Genomic DNA, 22,182 nt, shown 5'->3' on the forward strand with positions numbered 1-22,182 from the left:
TGTCGAGGGGACACTGTGCCATGTCCTGGGCTGCTGTGTCCCCCCCGGGGCGGTGGTCTGGGGGCTGTGGTGTGTCCCCCCGGGGTGGTGGTCTGGGGGCTGTGGTGTGTCCCCCCGGGGTGGTGGGCTGCATAATGTCCCCTGGTGATGTTGGGCCAGAGGCTATGGTGTGTCCCCTAGGCTGGGGTCAGCAGCTTGTTCCCAGGGATGCTGGGACAGAGTCTGTGGTGTCCCCCCTGGGCAGTGGGCTGTGGTGTGTCCCCCCGGGGTGGTGGGCTGCATGATGTCCCCTGGTGATGTTGGGCTGGGGGCCACGGTGTGTCTCCTGGGCTGGGGCCAGCAGCTTGTCCCCTGGGATGCTGGGACGGAGTCTGTGGTGTCCCCCCTGGGCAGTGGGCTGGGGGCTGTGGTGTCCCCCCCAGGTGGTGGGCTGCATAGTGTCCCCTGGTGATGTTGGGCTGGGGGCCATGGTGTGTCTCCTGGGCTGGGGTCAGCACCTTGTCCCCTGGGATGCTGGGACAGAGTCTGCGGTGTCCCCCCTGGGCAGCGGGCTGGGGGCTGTGGTGTCCCCCCCAGGTGGTGGGCTGCATAGTGTCCCCTGGTGATGTTGGGCTGGGGGCCATGGGGGGTCTCCTGGGCTGGGGTCAGCACCTTGTCCCCTGGGATGCTGGGACAGAGTCTGTGGCGAGTCCCCAGGGAGCAACAAGGGATCGCTGAGGCCTGTGCCTGGGGTGTGGGGAAGGCTGTGGCATGTCCATGGGGGGCATGGGTCGTAAATGGGGGGCTGACAGGTCTGTGCAGGAGGGAGTGCTGAGGGCAGGGTGCTGGGGCTGCACCAGGAGCGGGTGTCCTGCTCTGAGCTGGGTTCTGGGGGTCCCTGAGGGGCAGCGGGCTGGGGCTGGCTGGGGAGACAGTTTCTGAAGGATGTAGCCGTCGATGTGCTGTTGCTATAATCGGTGTGCTTGTTCTTGCTCCCCCCTCTTTCTCCTCTCCATGGCAGCATTTGGATGTTCGAAAGCTCAGATTTGTAAGTCCTTCCTCACGTCTAGTTACTTTCAGCATGTAACTTCACAGAGGTGTGTGCTTGTCCGTTGCTTTTGACTGAGAACAAGTGCTTCAGCTCACAGCCACCAAAAAGTGTTTGTTTATAGTTCAGAAATCATCTCAGCAGTTTTGAAATGGTGGTTGATCTGTGTGGGCCGTGGTGGTGCTGGGCATTTCATCCCAGAAAATGATAATCCTGAGCTCCCCATTCCTTGATTAGCTGCAGGATGTGGGTGCTGAAGGCAGGAGCAGCGCAAGTTCCTCATGTGTGTGGGCTCCTCGCTGTTTTGTCCTCAGTGCTGGGCTTCTCCCTTGTTTGAAATGGCCTGAGACACCAGAGCTGTTTGTGAAAGCCACATTGTGATGGCTGTCACTGGTGTTTTCCTGCTTAAAGATTCCCCTTGGGCCTCCCTTAACAGAAACGGTGTTCTGTGTTCGCAGGGGCTCAGCGCTGCTTGCTTGTCAGCATGGCAAAGCCTCAGAGCAAGGATTCTGGACTGAAGGAGAAGTTCAGGAATCTCCTGGGGCTGGGAACATCCCGGGGAAGTTCAAAGTCATCGGAAGGCAAACAAACAGAGTTTATCATCACTGCAGAAATACTCAAGGTATGAGAATCGATTGTAGTAAAGGTGGGGATAGTGCCTGGATTACCCGAGCTGAGAGGATTGGATGGAGGGCTTTTTCCTTCTCTTTTCTGTTTTGACATTCATCCCCGCTCTGATCATGCTTTTTTACCTTATCTCTCAGTTCATTCTCTATTGAAATGGGTATAAAACTCACCTACTTTGAAGTTACAGCATAATAGTTATTTAGTGTTTGAATACTTTTGAGATATTTGATAGGATGGTGTTGACTTACGTCAGGTTACAGGGTGTCTCCTCAATATATGTTGCTCTCTTTTTGTACTGAGCTCGATGAAGTTTATGTGGTGGCCACTAGCACAAGCTGGAAACTGTTTCTATTTTGTGAAAACCTTACAGTTTTGTGCAAGTTTTTTAGAAAATAGTGATTCCAGTAATTGGTACAGCATGTCTGTAAGCAGAATAGTTGGCACATGAGGAGGAAAATACATAAAAGGGAGAAGGAGTCCAGAATCCCTTCCCTTCTGTGCTGGAAGGGAAGCCAAGAAGCCAAGCTCTTACCTGCTGAAAGGCTGGAGAGCCAGACTTACCATCCCTCCTTTCTCTGCCTTTCTCCCATGAGCTGGGTGAGCGCCACAGCCAGCGAGTTATTACCTTTTCTGAAGAAAATGAGATGTTCTGACCTGGAGGTGAAAAGCTGCCTGGCTCCAGTTCTGTGAAAGTTCGAGTTTTGACAAATCATTTGCTAATGGAAAAAAGATTTTGGAGAAATTCCTGAAACGCTCTAGTGATGACTAATGGTTAGATCATTTTGGACAAATGTGTAATTCATTTTTCAGTGGTTCATGATCCCCTTTGAGAAATGGGTAAGTGTTTCTAGTAAGATAAACTGTTAACTTATTTCTGCATTTCTTTCCAGGAATTGAGCATTGAATGTGGATTAAGTAATAGGATACGAGCAATCAGTCAAATTTGTGAAGTGGCAAAAACTAAAAAAATTGAAGAGGTAAGTTTCAAAGTGTTCAGTGAATATTTGAAGGATGAACATTGAAGCAAAACAGCTCTTAACCTATTCTAAGAGGCTCCTGGAGTTTAGATTGCCTTTTAAAATTGCTAATCCCAGAAGCTGTTTTCTGCTGTCCAAACCTGTGAAAGGATGGCTCAAATGCCAAGGAAATTAGTCTTGTCCAAGCTACCACCTGTGGAGCAGAGAGGACATAGCTATGGGCTTCCTGAGTTGAATGGAAGGAGAATGCTGCAAATACTCAGGCCAGTTCAGGACAGTTCCCAGGAGATCATGTTAATCCTGTAGCAGAGATGTTTGCTAGCTCCTTCTGTCTTGTTAATAAGCAACCTCAAACTGTTTTTAAACTCATCTGGTATTTGGGTGAGGGTTTCTGCACAAATGCTCACACTGAAGTGTATGAATAAGGAACTTCAGTTACTGGGGTGCAAGTTGTCACGTAAGATGGGATTTGGTGGCTCTCAATGTGGTTCATCTGAGCTTGTGACCGGGCAGGTGAGAGCGTCCCTCAGAAAAGAGAACTCTGGACATGAAATCCGTGGAGATTTTGTTCATTAGCTTGCCATAATTAATGACTGACCTATTGGGTAAAGATCCCAGAAGAAGTTTAACTTTCCTACTATTGCCTGTCTCCTCCATTTGTTTTCAGCACGCAGTGGAAGCAATATGGAAAGTGGTAGCTGATATGCTCCAGCCAGAGCGCCCCGCCGAAGCCAGACATGCTGTTCTTCATCTGCTGAAGTCAATTGTTCAAGGACAGGTGAAAACAAACAAACTGCAGAAGAAACACTGCACTTAAACTAGGGGTTGTGCAGAGAATGAGTGTTTCTTATTTTGGTTGTGCCTAGTAAATGGGAAGAGGAAGCACTTAAAATTAAGTCTCAGTTTGACTTCATAGCAAAACTTTTCATACAACTTATAGAAAACTTTTCTGGTTTAGGGCAACGTTCTTGAAAAAGAGGAAATACTTTGGGTTAAGTTCAGCATAGTGTAGCAAATTTTATGTGGTCTTTGCCCAGATCTATTAGTCCTAGTCTGCAGCTGGTTTTGATGTTTCAGCAAGTCAAGTATGCAAGAAGTTCTGTATGAGATGCTTTTCTAAGCATACTGTGAATTCTTCAGATGTCACAGTGTGCTGTATAAACGTAAGACTGTATCAGACAAAGTGCTAGTTTTCAGTATTCTGATGAAGTAGGGGTAGATGCTTATGAAAAGAACAGGCATCGATTCTGGTTTATTGGGTGTTTTTTTTTTTTAAATGCTGTACTGGCGGTGCTGTCGGTTGCAGTTTCCATCCATTTCTTTGTGTGTTGGGTGCTGTCTGTGTGTTGCTGGGCAAAATGCCTCCAGCCCTGAGTGCTGATATAACAGACTGAGAAGAACTGAGCCATTGTCAGTAACCAGTAGAGGTTGGAGGTATTCTCGGGAGGCTTTCATAGACTGTAGAAAAATAACATAATTTAAAGTATAAAGATACTGTTGGAGACCATGATAAGGTCCAGGCCTTAACTGTCTTTGTTCATTAGTGATGCTGTTATTCCTTTCCCCAACCCTCTTTTTTTCTTTTTTAAGGGTGAGAGATTAGGGATCCTCAGAGCACATTTCTTTAAGGTTATTAAGGACTATCCCTCCAATGAAGACTTGCATGAACGGCTTGAAGTGTTCAAGGCTCTAACAGAGAATGGACGATACATCACCTACTTAGAAGAAGAGTTAGGTGAGGATTGTCTCTACCCCTCTTCAATTTGGTGGGAATAAGTCAAGGGATAGGCATGCAGTAATACAAGAAAAAGGTGGCAATAATACTTTGGGGTCAAAAGCTTATTGTAACAATTTGTTTTCCTTCTTTAGCTGACTTTGTACTGCAGTGGATGGATGTTGGTTTGTCTTCTGAGTTCCTTCTGGTTTTAGTGAACCTCGTGAAATTCAATAGCTGCTATCTGGAAGACTATGTAGCTGACATGGTCCAGTAAGTTGTTGGCTTTTTTTTAGCTCCTACATGCTTGGTAAATTACGGGAGAAAGTTGCAGATCAGTATACAGATAAGTGGAATCTTTTTCATCTGTTCTGGATCTGTTTCATTCCAGGTCATACCTCATGTTTCTGAAAAATGTTTAACTTTCAGTTCTTGTAATGTTCAGATCTGTTTTAGTTTAACTGCATGTGCTTTCCCTGTTTCATGTGGTGGACCTGATTGCATTGCTTAGTCTCACAAAGATCTCTGTTATTGTATTAGTGTAGGCATACTGAGTTTCATTTAAATGCAGCTTTAAGCTAACTTTATAAAAGAGGTTGTAGTGTTCAGTGTCCCTGGGAGTGTTATCAGCAATGCCACAATAAGGGGAATGATGAGTAAAATAACATGCCAATTTACTTGTCTGGTTTGGCTCTTTGTTATTTGCCTATAATCATGTTAAGCAAATAATTGTAATTAAATGTTCTTTCCTAACAGCAAAATATGCCTCTTGTGCATTCAGACTTCGTCATCTGTGGACATAGAGGTCAGTAATTTGAGTCTCTCTTAGTACTTTAGAGTTCTGTGAAATTCTTTGAAACTGTAGTGTTTACAAACAAAATCAGATCATCAAATTCTCCTCTCAGTTTGGTCTCATCTTACAAGAGAGCTGCTACAATGTTATGAAGTATTTGTAAGCCATCGCATCTCATACACCGATAATACTTTTATTCTAAAACAGAGCATTGATAAATTTCATAAGTAAATCAGTTTAACCGTGCCTTTTATAGTTTACTTTCCATTGTGCAATAATTTAAAAAATTAAATTAAAAAAAAAGACATGTGACTTCCAGAAGATTTCTTGGTCTGCCACTTTAGGATTTGATCTGCTTTTTTCCTAGAGAAGCGTATAACCATTTTGTCTTTCTTTTTCCCAAAGATTTCCTTGCAAGTCCTAGATGCAGTTGTTTGCTATAACTGTCTGCCATCAGTGAACCTACCAGTATTTATCATCACTTTGTGCCGTACCATCAATAACTGTTATTGTATAACTTGGACCCGTGCTGTTTAATATATTCATCTAGTGTAGGCATACTGAGTTTCATTTAAATGCAGCTTTAAGACATACTGAGTTTCATTTAAATGCAGCTTTAAGCTAACTTTATGTGTATCCCAGAGTGTATCCTCAGCAAGTTTGCTGATGATACCAAACTGGGAGGAGTGGCTGACACCCCGGAGGGCTGTGCTGCCATCCAGCGAGACTTGGACAGGCTGGAGGGCTGGGCAAAGAAGAACCTCATGAGGTTCAACAGGGAAAAGTGTAGGGTCCTGCACCTGGGGAAGAAGAATGTCAGGCACCAATACAGGTTAGGGGTGGACCCGCTAGAGGCAACTACTGAAGAGAAAGATCTAGGGGTCCTGGTGGACAGTAAAATGGCAATGAGTAAACAGTGTGCTCTTGCGGCCAGGAAGGCCAATGGTATCTTGGGTTGTATAGGGAAGAGTGTAGCCAGCAGGTCAAGGGAAGTCATTCTCCCCCTCTACTCTGCACTGGTGAGGCCACAACTGGAGTACTGTGTCCAGTTCTGGGCTCCCCAGTTCAAGAGGGACAGGGAACTACTAGAAAGAGTCCAGCGTAGGGCTACAAAGATGATTCAGGGATTGGAGCATCTCCCTTATGAGGAGAGACTGAGAGAGCTGGGACTCTTTAGTCTGGAGAAGAGAAGGCTGAGGGGAGACCTTATCAACGCCTACAAGTATCTCAAGGGAGGGTTGAAGGAGGAGGGAGCCAGACTCTTTTCAGTGGTTCCCACCGAGAGGACGAGGGGCAACGGGCACAAGTTGGAACATAAGAGGTTCCACTCAAATATGAGGAGAAACTTCTTCACGGTGAGGGTGACGGAACCCTGGAACAGGCTGCCCAGGGAGGTTGTGGAGTCCCCTTCTTTGGAGATTTTCAAAACCCGCCTGGATGCAGTCCTGAGTAACATGCTCTAGCTCTAGGCAATCCTGCTTCAGCAGGGGAGTTGGACTAGATGATCTCTATGGTCCCTTCCAACTCTAGAAATTCAGTGAAATTCAGTGAAATTAGTGTAGACATACTGAGTTTCATTTAAATGCAGCTTTAAGCTAACTTTATAAAAGAGGTTGTAGTGTTCAGTGTCCCTGGGAGTGTTATCAGCAATGCCACAATAAGGGGAATGATGAGTAAAATAACATGCCAATTTACTTGTCTGGTTTGGCTCTTTGTTATTTGCCTATAATCATGTTAAGCAAATAATTGTAATTAAATGTTCTTTCCTAACAGCAAAATATGCCTCTTGTGCATTCAGACTTCGTCATCTGTGGACATAGAGGTCAGTAATTTGAGTCTCTCTTAGTACTTTAGAGTTCTGTGAAATTCTTTGAAACTGTAGTGTTTACAAACAAAATCAGATCATCAAATTCTCCTCTCAGTTTGGTCTCATCTTACAAGAGAGCTGCTACAATGTTATGAAGTATTTGTAAGCCATCGCATCTCATACACCGATAATACTTTTATTCTAAAACAGAGCATTGATAAATTTCATAAGTAAATCAGTTTAACCGTGCCTTTTATAGTTTACTTTCCATTGTGCAATAATTTAAAAAATTAAATTAAAAAAAAAGACATGTGACTTCCAGAAGATTTCTTGGTCTGCCACTTTAGGATTTGATCTGCTTTTTTCCTAGAGAAGCGTATAACCATTTTGTCTTTCTTTTTCCCAAAGATTTCCTTGCAAGTCCTAGATGCAGTTGTTTGCTATAACTGTCTGCCATCAGTGAACCTACCAGTATTTATCATCACTTTGTGCCGTACCATCAATGTGAAGGAGCTCTGTGAGCCGTGCTGGAAGGTCAGAACTTTTCTTGTAGTTCTGTTTTTTAATGAGTTTGCTGTTTTGGCCTCAGAGATGAAGTGTCAGATGGGCCTGTGCACATCTGCCATAAATTTCAGTTTGGTTTTAAAAGTAAATTAAATTTCAATTTTTAAGGGATCAGCACATTGTTAGTGTAAGTTCTGTCATGTCCATGGAATTCACCCATAGTTTCCTCTCAGCTGATGTGACAGGCTTCTGTTGTGGCATGGAAATGGCTTGGACACATTTAGTTACTGTAAGCAGGCATGATCAGCCAGCTAACAGCATATTCAGGCTAATGAGTGTTTTAACAACTGGATATTTAAGTTTTCTCTCTGACTTTGCAGCTTATGCGAAACCTTTTGGGAACTCATTTGGGACACAGTGCCATCTACAACATGTGCAGGATCATGGAAGACAGGTAAAGAAGGTGTATCTAACAAAACCCAAGGAATTCAGCAGAGGTTCTGTTGAGGTAGATAGGGAGTCACTGGCCTCAGTAGAAAAACCTCAATGTTCTGGTGCTTAGAAGTGAATTCCCTTCCTAGTTATGCTGCTGAAGTTCTCATTTTTTGGTGTTTCTGAATTTAATTTTCCTTTCTTTAAAGTTCTACTACACATTTCTGCTTTTAATGTTTGTAAATTGTTTGTGCAAAGCTCTGATGCATAACAGCTGGGAATTGCTGTTGTGACAGTGTATATTCCTATTCACTTTTATATGCTGTAATAATTGTAGCATGGTCTAAAACTTTCCTTCCATCTTTTCTTAGAGCTTACATGGCAGATGCAGCACTGCTGAGAGGAGCTGTGTTCTTTGTTGGGATGGCTCTGTGGGGTGCTCATCGACTCAATTCGCTCAAGAATTCCCCAACTTCAGTGTTGCCTTCATTCCTCAAGGTAGGATGGGATGCTGGAGGAACTTTTTAATCAGGTATACATCTGGACCTGCACGAATTTAGAACAAAAATGTGGTCCCCTATGTCACATCTGTGCCTGAAAAATGAGAGACAGCAATTGAGTGTGGGGTGGAGCACAGGGAAACAGTACATCAACAGAGGATTTCAGTTTGAAGCTGAGGTCTCCTTCTGGAATATCTTTGTTGGCCAGAAAAGCAAAGTCTGAATTCTTTTTATCAAATACCTACGTTGTGGGTACTTTAGCTTAAAAATAAAAACAAAACAAAAACTTTCACTCTTTCTAGTGGTGAGTATAAAAAGTGAGGGATGGTGTCTTCAGGAGCAGCTTCAGAGCACTCTTAAAACTTCCTCATCTAAGTGCATCAGGCAGGAATTGCTTGCTTTAAGCTCATGTGTCTGCTCTGCAAGATGGGACTGTATTTGACATCTGATCTACAGCTGTTTGCAAGAGTGCATAACTGTGCTTTATAAAATGGTTCTTTGCTTTGCCTTTTGTGTGTATAGACTTGAATGTATTTATCTCAGACCTTCAGGCTAAGTCCCTGATTAGTAAGACATGTTTCATTTGAATTTAAGAGGGTATCTGATTTGTATTCCAGGCCATGACGTGTCCCAATGCAGTTGTATCCTACGAGATAGTTCTGTCCATTACACGTCTAATAAAGAAGTATGGGAAGGAGCTCCAAGCTGTAACGTGGGATATCCTTTTGGACATCATGGAGCGATTACTGCAGCAGCTGCAGGTAAGTGTTGAGCCTGTCTTGATGTGCTTTCAATCAAAACACCTTGCCATAACTATTTTTGCAAATCAATCTCTGTTTTTACACTCTAGCGAACATTGAAGCTGAATGAAGGCTTAACCCAATTCTCAATACTGTGCTTCTCAACTGAGTTTTCTGTTTGTATTTAAAGGTTAGCACATTCTGATAATACAGAAGTCTTTTAGGAACGTTTTTTTCTCTGTTTCAGAGTCTGGAGAGCCAAGAACTTAAGACCATTGTGCATGATCTTTTGACTACAGTAGAAGAACTCTGTGACCAGAATGAATTCCATGGCTCTGAAGAGAGATTTTTTGAGCTGGTGGAAAGATGTGCTGATCAGAGACCAGTAAGATTTTATTATAATTGTCTTCCTTTGTTGCCAGTTGAATCTGTTTTGTTACTCAGTGAAGTTGGGAGTCCTAAAATAGCAAGCAATCAGAAAATCACAGAAGGGACTTAGATGAGCCTTATTCTTGGGGTGGAGGTTGGGGGAGTGAGTATGTTGTATTTGCTTATACACTAAAAAAAAATAATTCTTGATCTTTCCATGAAAGGAATCTTCTGTATTAAACTTGATAACGTACAGAGCTCAGTCCATTCATCCTGCCAAAGATGGCTGGATTCACAACCTGCAGATGTTAATGGAGAGATTCTTCAGGTATGAAATCATGGCTTTGTGATACTTTTAAATGCTTCTTGCCACCTTTTCATGTTAGATGATTTTGTTTTCTGAACCTTTAGTGTTAGTAAATGACTGGTAAGAAGTACGGTGCTTTTTTACAGTACGTAAAAGGATTTTGTTTAACAGAAGAAAAACTTTCCACTGTGTTATTTATGCTGCCTTTTTTTTTTTTTTTTCCTTTATTTCCATTGGATGGTGCTATTCCAATTAGCTTAGGCAGTTATGTGTTCCGCTCCATAGCACTTTGCAATTCTGACACCAAACAAGACTTTCCTGTTAAGCATCAGGATTGCATAGGGTTATCCAGTATTAAAGTTACCTGGTTTTGAGTTGGTATACTCCTAAAAGTATTCTTGTCCTCTAAAATACCAATGTACAGCAATTCCAAACTTCTGTCTCATCTCTGAAATGCTGCCAAAGAGCAACTCTGCCTCGGTGCCGTATGTTTGGTTCTAAATTTGCTCGCCAGAGCACTTGTTCTTCTGACATGTGCTTCCTAGTTTGGATTGCAAATGGGAAAACTGTAGTCACAGGTCTCCAGGAGCAGTAAAAGCTGAATCAGGATTTCAGTTTCCAATTGTTCTTGAATCTGATTTCATATATAGAGACATTAACTGAAGGCTCTCTAACAGTTATCGTTCTAATTCTTAAGAAATGTCTTAGTTTCCTTTAGTTTTACTTTCCTTTTCTCCTCTCCCCCCTTCCCTGAGTGTCAGCAACTTTATTTTATTCATCTTGAATTTGCTCTTCCCATTTTAGGAATGAAAGTCGTAGTGCTGTTCGCATTAAAGTTCTGGATGTCTTGTCCTTTGTCCTGAGTATTAACAGACAGTTCTATGAGGTTTGTGTTTATCTGTTTCTGATGTCAAATGTGAGATTTTAAGTGGGTGGGAAAAGCTTTGGTGAGGCATTTTTTATGGTGTGCTTCAGGTTGTCTCTGCCACTGGGGAGTGCACAGAACTGTGCTTTAGATGTTGCACACAATAAACCTGTTTCTTTAGGATGCTTGTAGAAGGACTTGCCTTTTAATTGTCCTTAGTTGGATACAGGTATGTGCAACTTGCAGTGGGAGCTGTTGTGTTTTGAGGACATACCTGATTGTATATTTGCTTCCCTGTTTTAGGGTCATTAATTCCATGTGTATTTTGTTTTGGAAGAAAGGAAAGTCATTGTGAGAGATGCAGCATTTATTTAAAAGCTTTGTAAAAAGATGAGGTCTGGACATAATGTGACGTGAGCAGATAGACTTGTCTGGGTGCTTCCAGTCTAATTGCAATGCAAGGTGGAAGCTGCCTGAGAGAGGGGTTACAGACAAGCTCTGGGGATGTCTTCAGCTCCGTGGAAGACCCAGTGGCAGAGGGTAGGAAGGGGCAGAGGTGCTTCTTGGATTCTTTCAAGATTTGTGAAAACATGATTCCTCTCTCTCTCAAAAAACCAAGCCCTAGAAGTCCCTTGCCAACAGTCTGTTTGAGCCTGGTCTATCGAATCTGTAGGATTGATGAAAACCAAAGCATTGAATCCAAGTTCAACAAAAGTCATAAATATTTGGAGGGAAGGCGTACAGAAATACTTAATTGGATGGAAGATGGAAGATCAAGGAACCAAACAGCTAGTTGAGGAGCAAGCAGAATATCAGTGTTCTTTTGTTTGTAATTATTTGTATCTTTTACAACCGACAGCAAAATGTCAAGGCTTATTGAGGTCTGTCCTCTTGCAGGAAGAGCTGATAAACTTGGTTGTGATCTCTCAGCTGGCTCACATTCCAGAGGATAAAGACCATCAAGTCCGAAAACTGGCCACTCAGCTACTCGTAGACCTGGCTGAAGGTTGCAACACACATCACTTTAACAGTTTGCTGGATATCATAGAAAAGGTGAGGTAGAGCTTGGTCATTTGTCGGTAGCATCAGCACATCTTCTGTCAGATCCTCTTATGGTGATGGCAGACACTAACCTGTGACTGTTACCAATCGCATGGCTCAATGGGATGGTGTAAAACAGTTTTGGAGCATGCAAGTCTGAAGTGCAGAGTGGGAGGGAAACCCTGTCAGTGCACATCACAAGCTACCTGACAGGGCTGGCAGAATTTCTAGCAAGGATGACTTGCCATAGTCTTTCCTGACCTTCCAGGATGGAAATAAAGAAAAGGTATGTTGCAGATTTAAACCATGTATTGTTTATCTTTTTAAAAGGTGGCTGCACATTCTCTCTAAGGATGGAAATTAAAGAAAAGGTGTGTTGCAGATTTAAACCATGTATTGTTTTTCTTTTTAAAAGGTGGCTGCACATTCTCTCTCATCGCCTTCTGAACTGGAAGAGAGGGACTTGCTATCGTATTCAGCTTCTTTGGAGGATGTCAAGACAGCAGTTCTTGGTCTCCTGATAATTCTTCAGGTAAATGCTACAGAGCATTAAACATGTCTTCCTCAGAATAGTCTTCTGCTGAGCTTGGCTTTTTAGATAACCATTCTCTCAAATATTCCAACTTTTGTTTTATCCACTTCATATTTTCATAGTTTTGGTCATACCTTTTGCTTTTGGGTACTGTATGATTGGTTGTTAAATGTTTTATCTCTTAATTTCCGTTGTACAATGAATATGAACACGTTTTCATGTGTGGAGGGCAGATGGTGTTCATAAACTAGCAGAAAGGGAGTGGTTCATAACCTTGTGTTTGGGTAGTGTGTCCTGAGATATGTTAAGTAGTTGTGAAGTGTTGTGCAATGAATATGAACACATTTTCATGTGTGGAGGGCAGATGTGTTCATAAACTAGCAGAAAGGGAGTGGTTCATAACCTTGTGTTTGGGTAGTGTGTCCTGAGATACGTTAAGTAGTTGTGAAGAGCTGGTTGTTCCAACCAGTGCCCTCCTGGAGGCCAGCAGAGTTGCTCTGGAGTCTTCGCAGAGGTTCTGTCCAGAGCCATCTGTTCACCTTGCTTTCAAGAGCAAGTTTTTGCTGTGTTTTTCTTGACTTCTCAGTGGCAATACACATTTCCAAAGAACGGGTGTCAGCCTGCCTTTTCATTTGTGTTTCTGTTCCTCTGTAGACCAAGCTCTACAGCTTACCCTCCAGCCACGCCATGCGGGTGTACGAGATGCTGATTCACCACATCCAACGCCATTACATCTACACCTACAGCCTTGCTGTTGCCAGCAGCATCAGATTGCAGGTATGAGCAGTGCTTTTGGGTCGAGAGCTGCATGCTGTCTTTGGAATTCTTGGCTGGTAGGTGGGGAATGTGGGCTCTAGAGCTTGGCAGAAATGGAATTAAATGTTTCTTGGCTAGTAGGGGTATGTATATGTGCTGTAACACTAGAAGTGCTGCCTCCTACAGAGCTAGCCATCTATTAAAAATCCCTTTGTACTTGTAAAAATATCACGAGGAGGTGGGAGAGCACCCCATTGGTTTGGGTTTTGAGTGATTCCAGTGTTTTCTCTGTTGCAGGTGTTTGATTTCCTGCTGATGCTTCGAGCTGACTCCCTCCACCGTCTTGGCCTTTCCAACAAGGATGGGGCAGTGAGGGTATCACATGAGGAAGTGGGAGAGCACCCCATTGGTTTGGGTTTTGAGTGATTCCAGTGTTTTCTCTGTTGCAGGTGTTTGATTTCCTGCTGATGCTTCGAGCTGACTCCCTCCACCGTCTTGGCCTTTCCAACAAGGATGGGGCAGTGAGGTTCAGCCCTTACTGTCTATGTGATTTTGTGTAGGTTTCTCGTTGCATTAAGCAAAAGCTGTTCTCCAAACTACTTCATATTTTTGCACAAGCTTAATAGTCCATCAGTAGCAATCTGTAGTTTTTCTAAATCTTCCAAATCCTACTGAATCAGCTGCTAGACAAATCTGTAGTTACGACCTAGGATTGTCTCGACTAATAAGCCATTGGTGAATTGTTCTTACAAACCACTTGCCTACAGAGCTGTCAGTCTCAGGCATGACATTTCTGTTCCTGCTCACAAAAATTCACAGAAATATCAGCAATTTCCTGCCTATAAATTCAAGTTTTCACATTGAAGTTTGATTCAATGATTTGGACAAATCTGGCTATTTTTAATTTTATAGCTTCATCTGTAGTTCTTTGTGTTACGCACTCCCAAAAAGATATTTTTTTAAATTTGCTAGGGGCCTGGGTAGAAAAATCCTTAACCTGACCAAAAGGATGCATTACTGTCCGTCTGCTGGTGTTGTAGTTTTTTGTCAAACCAGGACAACTGGGCAATGCTGTGGTTTTTAATTGAAAATGCAATTTATATTGTTGTAAATTGGCTCAGGTGGCACTGTAGGTCACATGAATAGGCTGTTCTGGTCTTGATTTTACATTACGTATGTTTTTCTCCCTTTTGATGTTGTAGAGAAGCAGAGAAGAGGACTTCTGAGAAGAAGCCTGCTGGTACACTCTCTCCGCCTTCAGGAAGTCCCAGTGTGCCTTCCCAGAACGCCACCATTCGGATAGGACATCTGCCATACTCCATGGTCTTTGGTGTCCTCCTGCAGTGTTTGAAGCAAGTACGTCCACTCTGAATGACAGTTGTCATCTTCTTGTGAAATACATCAACTTAAACCAACTGGCTGGAGAATTCAGTCCCACAGTATCTAAATGACATATCTAAATGACAATACGTAAATCCTCGCTCTTGGGCAAAATCTGAGTGTAATTGTGCAACTTTACAACCACCAGTGGGAGCACCAGTTCAGCTCTTCAGCAAATAAGCAAAGCTTTCATTTCACTCCGCTTCAGAGCAGACAAGGGCAAAAAAATGTGTTTGTCAAACAACGATCAGATAAGTCATCCTCTAATGTCCTTTCTGAAAGGGCATTTGAAACTAAACGAAACTCTCTCAGTGCAAGTTTTTGAAGTATTTTGAAAAATGATAAATGTTTCAGTCACTGTAAATATAAATGGTTCATTACTGGTGTATTGGACATTGTTATGTGCTGTGGGGTTGTCTTGCTCTGGAGGTTAATTAGTGCAGGTGGTTAAGAGAATTAAATTCTGGCTGTCATTTTGAGCTCAATCAGATCTTGATACAAGTTGTCTTCACGTTTGTGGTGCCAATATTGTACCTAGAGCTGGATGACAGACAGGAAGTAACTTGTGACAGCTGAATGCCACTTCTTTTTATGTAGCTACTGTGGCAAGACATACATCTGCCTAGGAAATGGCAAGTTGTCTGAAATTTCCTTGGTCTGACTTTCAAACTGAACTGAAATTGTAGCAAAATTTTTCACCTTAACTTTTTCTTTCTTTCCAGGAGACAGACTGGAAGGTGCTGAAATTGGTCCTCAACAAATTACCTGAATCCCTCCGCTATAAAGTGCTATTTTTAACCTCTCCTTGCAACATAGACCTCCTGGCCTCTGCACTGAGCTACATGGTAATGTCATGCACCCTACTGATGTATAATCACCCTAGGTTGCTTGAAAGTTGGGTGGGTTTGGGGGAGTTTTTTGAGTTTTTTTGGCGTTTTTTGAGGGTTTTTGTTTGTTTTCTTCAGTGTAATGTTTTGAAGATTAGCATACTGATGGTCAATCCTCATTCACCTTCCCTTTTTTGTGAGGATTGGTTTAGGTACAGAAGTAGATAATGATGAGTGTTTTTTCTCTGTGTATGTATGTATAAATGTGAAAAGGGAGCTATGGGCATTGCCTCTCTTTTTTAGAGAGTATTTTTAGTGTGAGGTGTTCTAACCTACTGTGTGATGTATCAGCTCACAGACAAAAAGACTACGGACAGGCTTCATGGTACCCCAGAAGGCTTTTCTCGCACGGATTTGCATCTGGCTGTAGTCCCAGTACTGACGGCATTAATATCTTATCATAACTATCTGGACAAAGCTAAACAGGTAAGGGGAAAGAAGGAGGGGATGGGGGGATGGGGCCTGAACCTGTATGGTAGATCATTTTCTCATAATAGCTGATGAGGAGACTTAAGTGCAAGGTAACACAGCCCTTTTCTGTTATAAAAAGCTGATTCGGAAGTATTTGGAGTGGGGTCAGGGGTGAAAAAACCACTTTGCTAACTTTGTGCAGCAGTAACTGGCTGGTCATTTGGGTTTGGTGTTCTCCATCCATACCTGTCCCCGCTTGCAGGTTCCTGAGTGGCTTTACCTTCTGCTGGAAGAAGGTAAAGAAGAAGATAAAATTCCATTTGATCAGAAACTTAAATACTAATTTCTAAAATCTCTACTTGATTAAAGTCCCATCTTGAGATTTTGGCCTAGAATACATGCAATGTTATTTAGGATTCTGTGTTAGTGCCTTTTGGATAAGAATTTATATGCATCATACAGGCCTTGCAGTAGTGATACCTTGCAAGCCGTTCTGAAACGCTAACTGAAATCAGGACATGGCACATCAGAAGTTTTCTCTTTCCCTGTATTATGACTTATTTTTCTCTTTTTTACTCTTCTAGCGTGAAATCGTGTATTGCCTGGAACACGGTCTTATCTATCGCTGCGCAAACCAGTGCGTTGTGGCACTCTCTGTCTGCAGTGTCGAGATGCCCGACATCATCATAAAGGCACTTCCTGTCTTAATAGTCAAATTAACCCACATTTCTGCTACAGCCAATATGGCAATCCCCCTCTTAGAATTTCTTTCAAGTGAGTTGTAATGTTTTTTTTTTACTTTTGATCTTCTACAGTTGTAAATGGATTGTTTGCACTGAATATGGGTATTTTGATTGTGTTAGTCATATGGAACTCACTGTAAGGGTTTCTTGGTTTTTGGTGATGCCTTTGTACCATCCTCAAGACATAAATGTTTGATCATCTCTTGTTTGTTACTGTTTTTCTACTGAAAGCACTTGCACATGCTGAGGAAAGAGACATGCTTTGTGTCGTGCAGCCATACAGTGATGAGAAATACCAAGCTGCTTTCTCCACCTGGCTGCTTATAACTTAAATAGCATGAAATAATACCATGATGTTGACTTCCACGTCAGCTGACGATTTAGAAGAAACAAAACCAATTCAAATTAAACTTAATAGTGATGTTGAATAGTTTGTGTTCAGACCTCACCTGTGTTGGTTTTCTTCTTGACCTGTTCCAGCTCTAGCAAGGCTGCCTCACCTCTACAGGAACTTTGCAGCAGAGCAGTACGCCAGTGTGTTCGCCATCTCCCTGCCATACACAAACCCTTCCAAGTAAGTTCTTGGCAAATGTGCTTCTTCCTCATCTGTAAAATTAAAAGAATGAGACATGCTTCTTTTGTAGTACTTGGGTCAAAGTTATTTGTCGTATATTGCTTATTCTGGTATCTCCAGGCTTTATCTGAAGAAGGGACATAATTCACCTTGTCCAAAATCTGTTTTTCTTGAACAGAACTTTTGAGGTTTTTTTTTTTTCCTTTAATACTTACAGTAGGTAAAGGAACAGTTCTGTTTCTCACATTGAAAAGTCTTTCTGTTCTGGAATTGGCATCATAATGCAGCATTAAACTTTGTGGAGATCTTTCTGCTGTTTTAGGTTTAACCAGTACATCGTTTGCCTGGCCCATCACGTGATAGCCATGTGGTTCATTCGCTGCCGCCTTCCCTTCCGAAAGGACTTTGTCCCCTACATTACAAAGGTAATGGACACCACTGAATCAAACAGTATATAACAAAAATGATGACTTAAAAACTGCCTTGAGAAGTTTAAAGCTTCTGTTTGAAGCTAGAAAAATACTACTTTTCTTGCCAAGATGTTTTTCAAAACGGACAGTGAGTTCTTGTGTGTTGGCCCACGATTGTGGTCTTTCTGCACATGTTAGTCATTCACACTGTCATCTCTCTCTCTCAATCGGCAGGGGTTGCGCTCCAATGTCCTCCTTTCCTTTGATGACACACCCGAGAAGGACAGTTTCAGGGCTCGCAGTACAAGCCTGAATGAGAGGCCAAAAAGGTAAATTATATTTTACTCCAGCAGGGTCTTGTGTTCCCTGTTCTAGTGCTCACACCCTTCCCTGTGTTTTTCTCAAGGAGGCTGGGTCTAGTTATCCAAAATCTGACGGCGCATTCAAGCAAGCAAAGTAAACCTCTTTAGGTCAGGGGATTGTTAAAAGACAAACATAGGTTGGTAAGAAGCTGGAATCAAACCAAGCTGACAGTCTGATAGTACATATGAGCGCATCCCTGGCTGTTCTGTAAGCCTTTGTGGGAAGGTGTGGGGCTTTTTGTTGTTAATTTTTAAAAATCAACAGTTCTTTCAGTTTGATGTGTGTCATTACAACGCTCCCAGAGGTAATGGAGAAGGGTAATACCAGCAGTAATAGAATAAAATGTTCATATTGATAGTGTTAACTCTTTTGGATAACTGATCTGTAATGACTATTTAAGTGATTGCCAGAAAAATCATTGTGATTAGCAACCTGTATAAATTGAGAGAGCCAATGCTGTGTTTTTCCTTAGTGTTATCTGTCCAGTCAGCGTGCCGGGTACCAGACAGCTGTATCTGGATGTCCTGATCCTTTTTTTGAATCTTGAAGCCATTATGTCAGTTTTAAGCAAAGCCTAATGTTTCTAGGAGCCAGAACGTATCTTGTCTTTCAAAGTAACATTTGCTGAGATAGGAGAATATTCCCTGGAAGGCTTTCAGGGTTCCTCTAATGTTCTTTTACCTGCAGGGCTTACCTAAATTGGTTCACTTTAACTTGCTTCAGTGTTAATGTGCAGTGAGCATACACTGGCATTTGAACCCTGGGGAAAGTGCCTCTACTTTAACTGCAAGGCTCAAGGAGTATCTTGCAATGAAGAAACACCATCCCTGCCCTAATGCTATAGCTGTAAACCCTGTTTTGTGTTTCATCTCTCCCATCTCCTCCTCTTTCATTCAGAAACTTGGAAGAGAAGCCTTTTGACACTCGTCTCTCAAATTAGAATTTCAACTAATCTTTTTTTTTTTTTCCCCCCCCAAAAAACCTGTTAAATTCTACCAGGTTGGAATACTACTGTATCTAAAGGCTTTTGCTAATGCTGCTGGATCACTTTCCACAGAAATCTCTGCTAAGGAGTGTGGGCTGTGCTCAGGCAGCAACCCGAAACACCAGAATGGCAGGATGCCACTGCCTCTGAGTCTGTCTGAGCTTGGGTTCTGGCCAAGTGAGAGAGGAAAGAGCTTTGAGCAGATATCTGTTTCCTTGCTTGAGAAGCTTGTGTGCTTGCTTTTTGCTCCATAAGCCCAAAGAATAAGCATTTCTGTGCCCTAGCTGAGGTGCTGGGTGTCCCAAGAGATCAGGATCCCATGGTTGCTGAATGGCATGATGTTGGTGGAGGTGATTATCTCAGAGCATGAGCCTGAGCTCTCTGCAGGTCTCCAGCTGTGGCCAGCAGTGATCTGTCAGAGGTTGTTGGGAGAAGGAGGACAAATAAATTGTGATCCCTCAAGGTGGAGGGGATGTAATAAGCCACTGAAAGGAGGATATAAAATAAACCACGGTTAGAAAGAGCCAGAAGGGTTAAATTAATATCTGCGTTTTATATTTGGGGCTGTGAACTGCTGTGCCAACTGGTATGTCCAAATTAATACTGGGCCAGGCATGCATCTCAGCTGTGACTAATTAAAGTGCCTCTTAGATGTTAATTGCTGTCATCTCCCACATACGGTTGGCACCTGACAGTGTAAAGGCTTATCTTCCTTTCTGTTCCAGTTGAAAGTCAAGTGTGTTACCTGGAGGCACCCGAAATGAGAGAGCTTGTTTGACAGAGAGCGACAGCCAAGAGGATGTTTGTCTTCTTGCCCTTCCATCTGTCCAGTGAGAGCAGGATCAGTCTCCTGTAGAGGGGCTGAGCCTCCCCCAGTGTCTCTGAATGGAGCTAAGGGGCACCTCTGACTGGCTCTGGGTGTTTTTGAGATTCAGGGGAGAAGGTCAGATTTGGGCCAGGCCTGACAGAGGTAGAGACGGCTGACGTTTTCCTGTGTCTCTTAGAAAAAGGTGCTGCTGCCCAGTATTGGTAAAGCATTTTAGGATCTGGTCTCTGCAGAAGTAGTCAGGTTTTTAGCCATGCTGAAGTGGTGAGTTGGGGTGACACAAGAGGTGGTTGAACTGCACAAAACTTCTCAGACTGGAGAAGTTTGTGCCAAATTAACATTCAGGTGCTTTTGCCTTTGTTTAACAGCGCAGTATTCCAACTGTCATTTCAATCAGTTTTTTTGTTTTAACTTGTACTAATTTCATTTGTTTTGTAGCACGTTTAAAATCTTGTTTTCAAAATGTGGTTTGTCTTTTTAATGCTTTCAGCTCTGCTTGTTTGTACGTTTTAATTTTTGTTTTCCTTTTTTGGCATTTGTTTTATTTTACATCACCCTCCGGGATCCCCCAATATTGACCCTGTGACCTGTGACCTTTCAACCTACATCCCTACAATGATTTCCTCCCTTCCTGTGACCTCTTTTGGGGCTTGGTGCTTCTCCACCTAGTAGTTTAAGACTAGCCAAAAATGCAAAGCAAGGCTTGAATAACTCTCCTCCAGTGAAAGAGCTGAAAGAATCCTCTGCAGTTGATGCCTTCCGATCCCGCAGCATCAGTGTGTCTGAACATGTGGTCCGCAGGTAGAGGCACTTTAAATGGGGAGAATCCAAGAGCAACTCAGCACTTGGAAATTTTACTGCAAGGGTGGGTGGAAGCAGGGTGGATTTGCATGTGGGATGCTTGCATGACTTTGCTACTCAATAAAAAAACTGGCCTTAATCACAGTCAAAGGCTTTGGGAAAGCATCATGGGTATCCCATGGCTTCCCAACGCCGGCTGTTGGGTTGTCACATCACACCCTGTGTTGTGTGTGGTTACTTTACCCTGTTCTCTGATGCTTCAGCAACAAAAATTTCTATTTTCAAAGCGAAGATGATGAATGGGGGAAAAACAAACAAACAACACTTTAAAAAAAAAAAAAGGGAAAAAGGTTGCATTCTGTGCAAGTGAGAATCCTGGTTAAAACTCACTAAAACTTCAGCCTTCTCAGCAGTGGCTTGCCCCAGGAGAGGCTTTTGATATTCTGCAAACTTATGTACAGACCTTCCTCCCAAGCTATGAGGAATAGTTCTGGCCTCAGTTTAGGATTTGTTCTTTGAGGCAAAGGGAGCTGACGGAAGTATTCTGGTCTAGAGTATGATGCTATGAAAGCCTGAATTTGTGTTTCTGAAGAGCAGTGAAATGTATGGTCAGCCGATATGAAGCCATTGCTTTCACCGCTAAAGAAAACAGGTTTTGATCATAGATGTTGATTTGTACACATGAAAGATGAAACAATTTGGGTTTTTTTTGTTTAAAACATATTTCTGGATCACTTCCCTTGAGTGTTAAACTGCTGTGTTTAACATGTTGGTTTAAAATCTGAACCTGAAGATTTGTGCCTAAGGATTGCTGGCAGTGGAACTTTATTTTTCTGTGGTTTTATTTTTGACTATATGGTCTTTGGGGGAAAGACACTGAAGTGACTGGATTGTGAATACGATTCTTGCACTTCATCTCTGATATCCCCATCAGTCTATTAGGCCTGTTATTGCCATTGTTTTAAATGGTATCACTAACTTGGCTGATTTGAAGGCAGAGTTGCTCTCTATTCCTGTGCCAATTTCCTGTTCAGAGTGCAATTTTTTTTCTATTTCAAGTTAAATTAGGTTTTACATAGCTATTAAATTTGGTGAGAAAAAAAATCAATATATGAAAGGGATGCAACAGAGAAAAAAAGAACATCAAAGGATCATAAAGTTAAGTCTGGAGTGCCCCAATTTATGGCTCATGGGCAACACTGTGCCTGGGAAACTGCAGGTGATGGGACGCTTGCCCTCACTATAGATTAGTGAACTCAAAGCATGGTGCTGCCACTCACTCTTTGCTTGGTGCACTTGCCCATGGGCCACCAACATCAGAGAGCGCTGGCCTGACCTAGGACATTAAATGTTTCTCAAGTCTCTCAAGATAAAATACATTTTCTGCAACGACCATCTACAAAGAACAACAAGAGGCTGATCCAAAAAGATTTTTATGATGGCCTGGGTTTGATGTCTGGCCACCTCTCTGATGTGGCACGTGCATGTATCGCAGGTTGTTCTGCATCACAGTGTCTTTCGGGTGACAGGGACAAACGTTTTGCAATGTGATCTGTCAGTTGGAAACATTCTCTTCTAGTCGGATACAAACCTCCATCACTAGTTCAAGCCTGGGCTCTGCGGATGAGAATTCAATGGCTCAGGCTGATGACAACTTAAAAAATCTTCACCTGGAGCTCACTGAGACCTGCCTGGATATGATGGCTCGATACGTCTTTTCCAACTTCACGGCGGTGCCTAAGAGGTAGGGGTCTGTCGGTGGCCATGGGAGAGATGGTTTTGTTTGAGGTTCATATTTAATTTTCTTAGTG

At 42.6% G+C, this 22,182-nt stretch overlaps 1 protein-coding gene across 1 annotated transcript in view; it reads left to right on the plus strand.

Moving 5' to 3' along the window:
* The first annotated feature begins 879 nt into the window (after positions 1–879).
* The window catches only part of TSC2 (tuberous sclerosis 2), a 48,742-nt gene continuing 27,439 nt past the window's right edge, over positions 880–22,182 (plus strand). Inside the window, exons 1-27 of the mRNA XM_014936177.1 lie at positions 880–1,027; positions 1,486–1,649; positions 2,545–2,631; positions 3,299–3,409; positions 4,222–4,366; positions 4,501–4,618; positions 5,102–5,150; positions 7,354–7,479; positions 7,830–7,903; positions 8,253–8,379; positions 8,999–9,142; positions 9,369–9,506; positions 9,715–9,818; positions 10,602–10,683; positions 11,560–11,715; positions 12,119–12,235; positions 12,890–13,012; positions 13,441–13,547; positions 14,194–14,347; positions 15,094–15,216; positions 15,550–15,684; positions 16,254–16,443; positions 16,893–16,986; positions 17,309–17,411; positions 17,631–17,725; positions 20,243–20,371; positions 21,951–22,115. Of these exons, the coding sequence (XP_014791663.1) occupies positions 937–1,027; positions 1,486–1,649; positions 2,545–2,631; positions 3,299–3,409; positions 4,222–4,366; positions 4,501–4,618; positions 5,102–5,150; positions 7,354–7,479; positions 7,830–7,903; positions 8,253–8,379; positions 8,999–9,142; positions 9,369–9,506; positions 9,715–9,818; positions 10,602–10,683; positions 11,560–11,715; positions 12,119–12,235; positions 12,890–13,012; positions 13,441–13,547; positions 14,194–14,347; positions 15,094–15,216; positions 15,550–15,684; positions 16,254–16,443; positions 16,893–16,986; positions 17,309–17,411; positions 17,631–17,725; positions 20,243–20,371; positions 21,951–22,115 (3,251 nt within the window). The 5' untranslated portion in view covers positions 880–936. The remainder of the gene's footprint in view (positions 1,028–1,485; positions 1,650–2,544; positions 2,632–3,298; positions 3,410–4,221; positions 4,367–4,500; positions 4,619–5,101; positions 5,151–7,353; positions 7,480–7,829; positions 7,904–8,252; positions 8,380–8,998; positions 9,143–9,368; positions 9,507–9,714; positions 9,819–10,601; positions 10,684–11,559; positions 11,716–12,118; positions 12,236–12,889; positions 13,013–13,440; positions 13,548–14,193; positions 14,348–15,093; positions 15,217–15,549; positions 15,685–16,253; positions 16,444–16,892; positions 16,987–17,308; positions 17,412–17,630; positions 17,726–20,242; positions 20,372–21,950; positions 22,116–22,182) is intronic.

Source organism: Calidris pugnax, unplaced genomic scaffold, assembly GCF_001431845.1.
Source record: "Calidris pugnax isolate Ruff unplaced genomic scaffold, ASM143184v1 scaffold17, whole genome shotgun sequence".
Classification (NCBI taxonomy): Eukaryota; Metazoa; Chordata; class Aves; order Charadriiformes; family Scolopacidae; genus Calidris; species Calidris pugnax.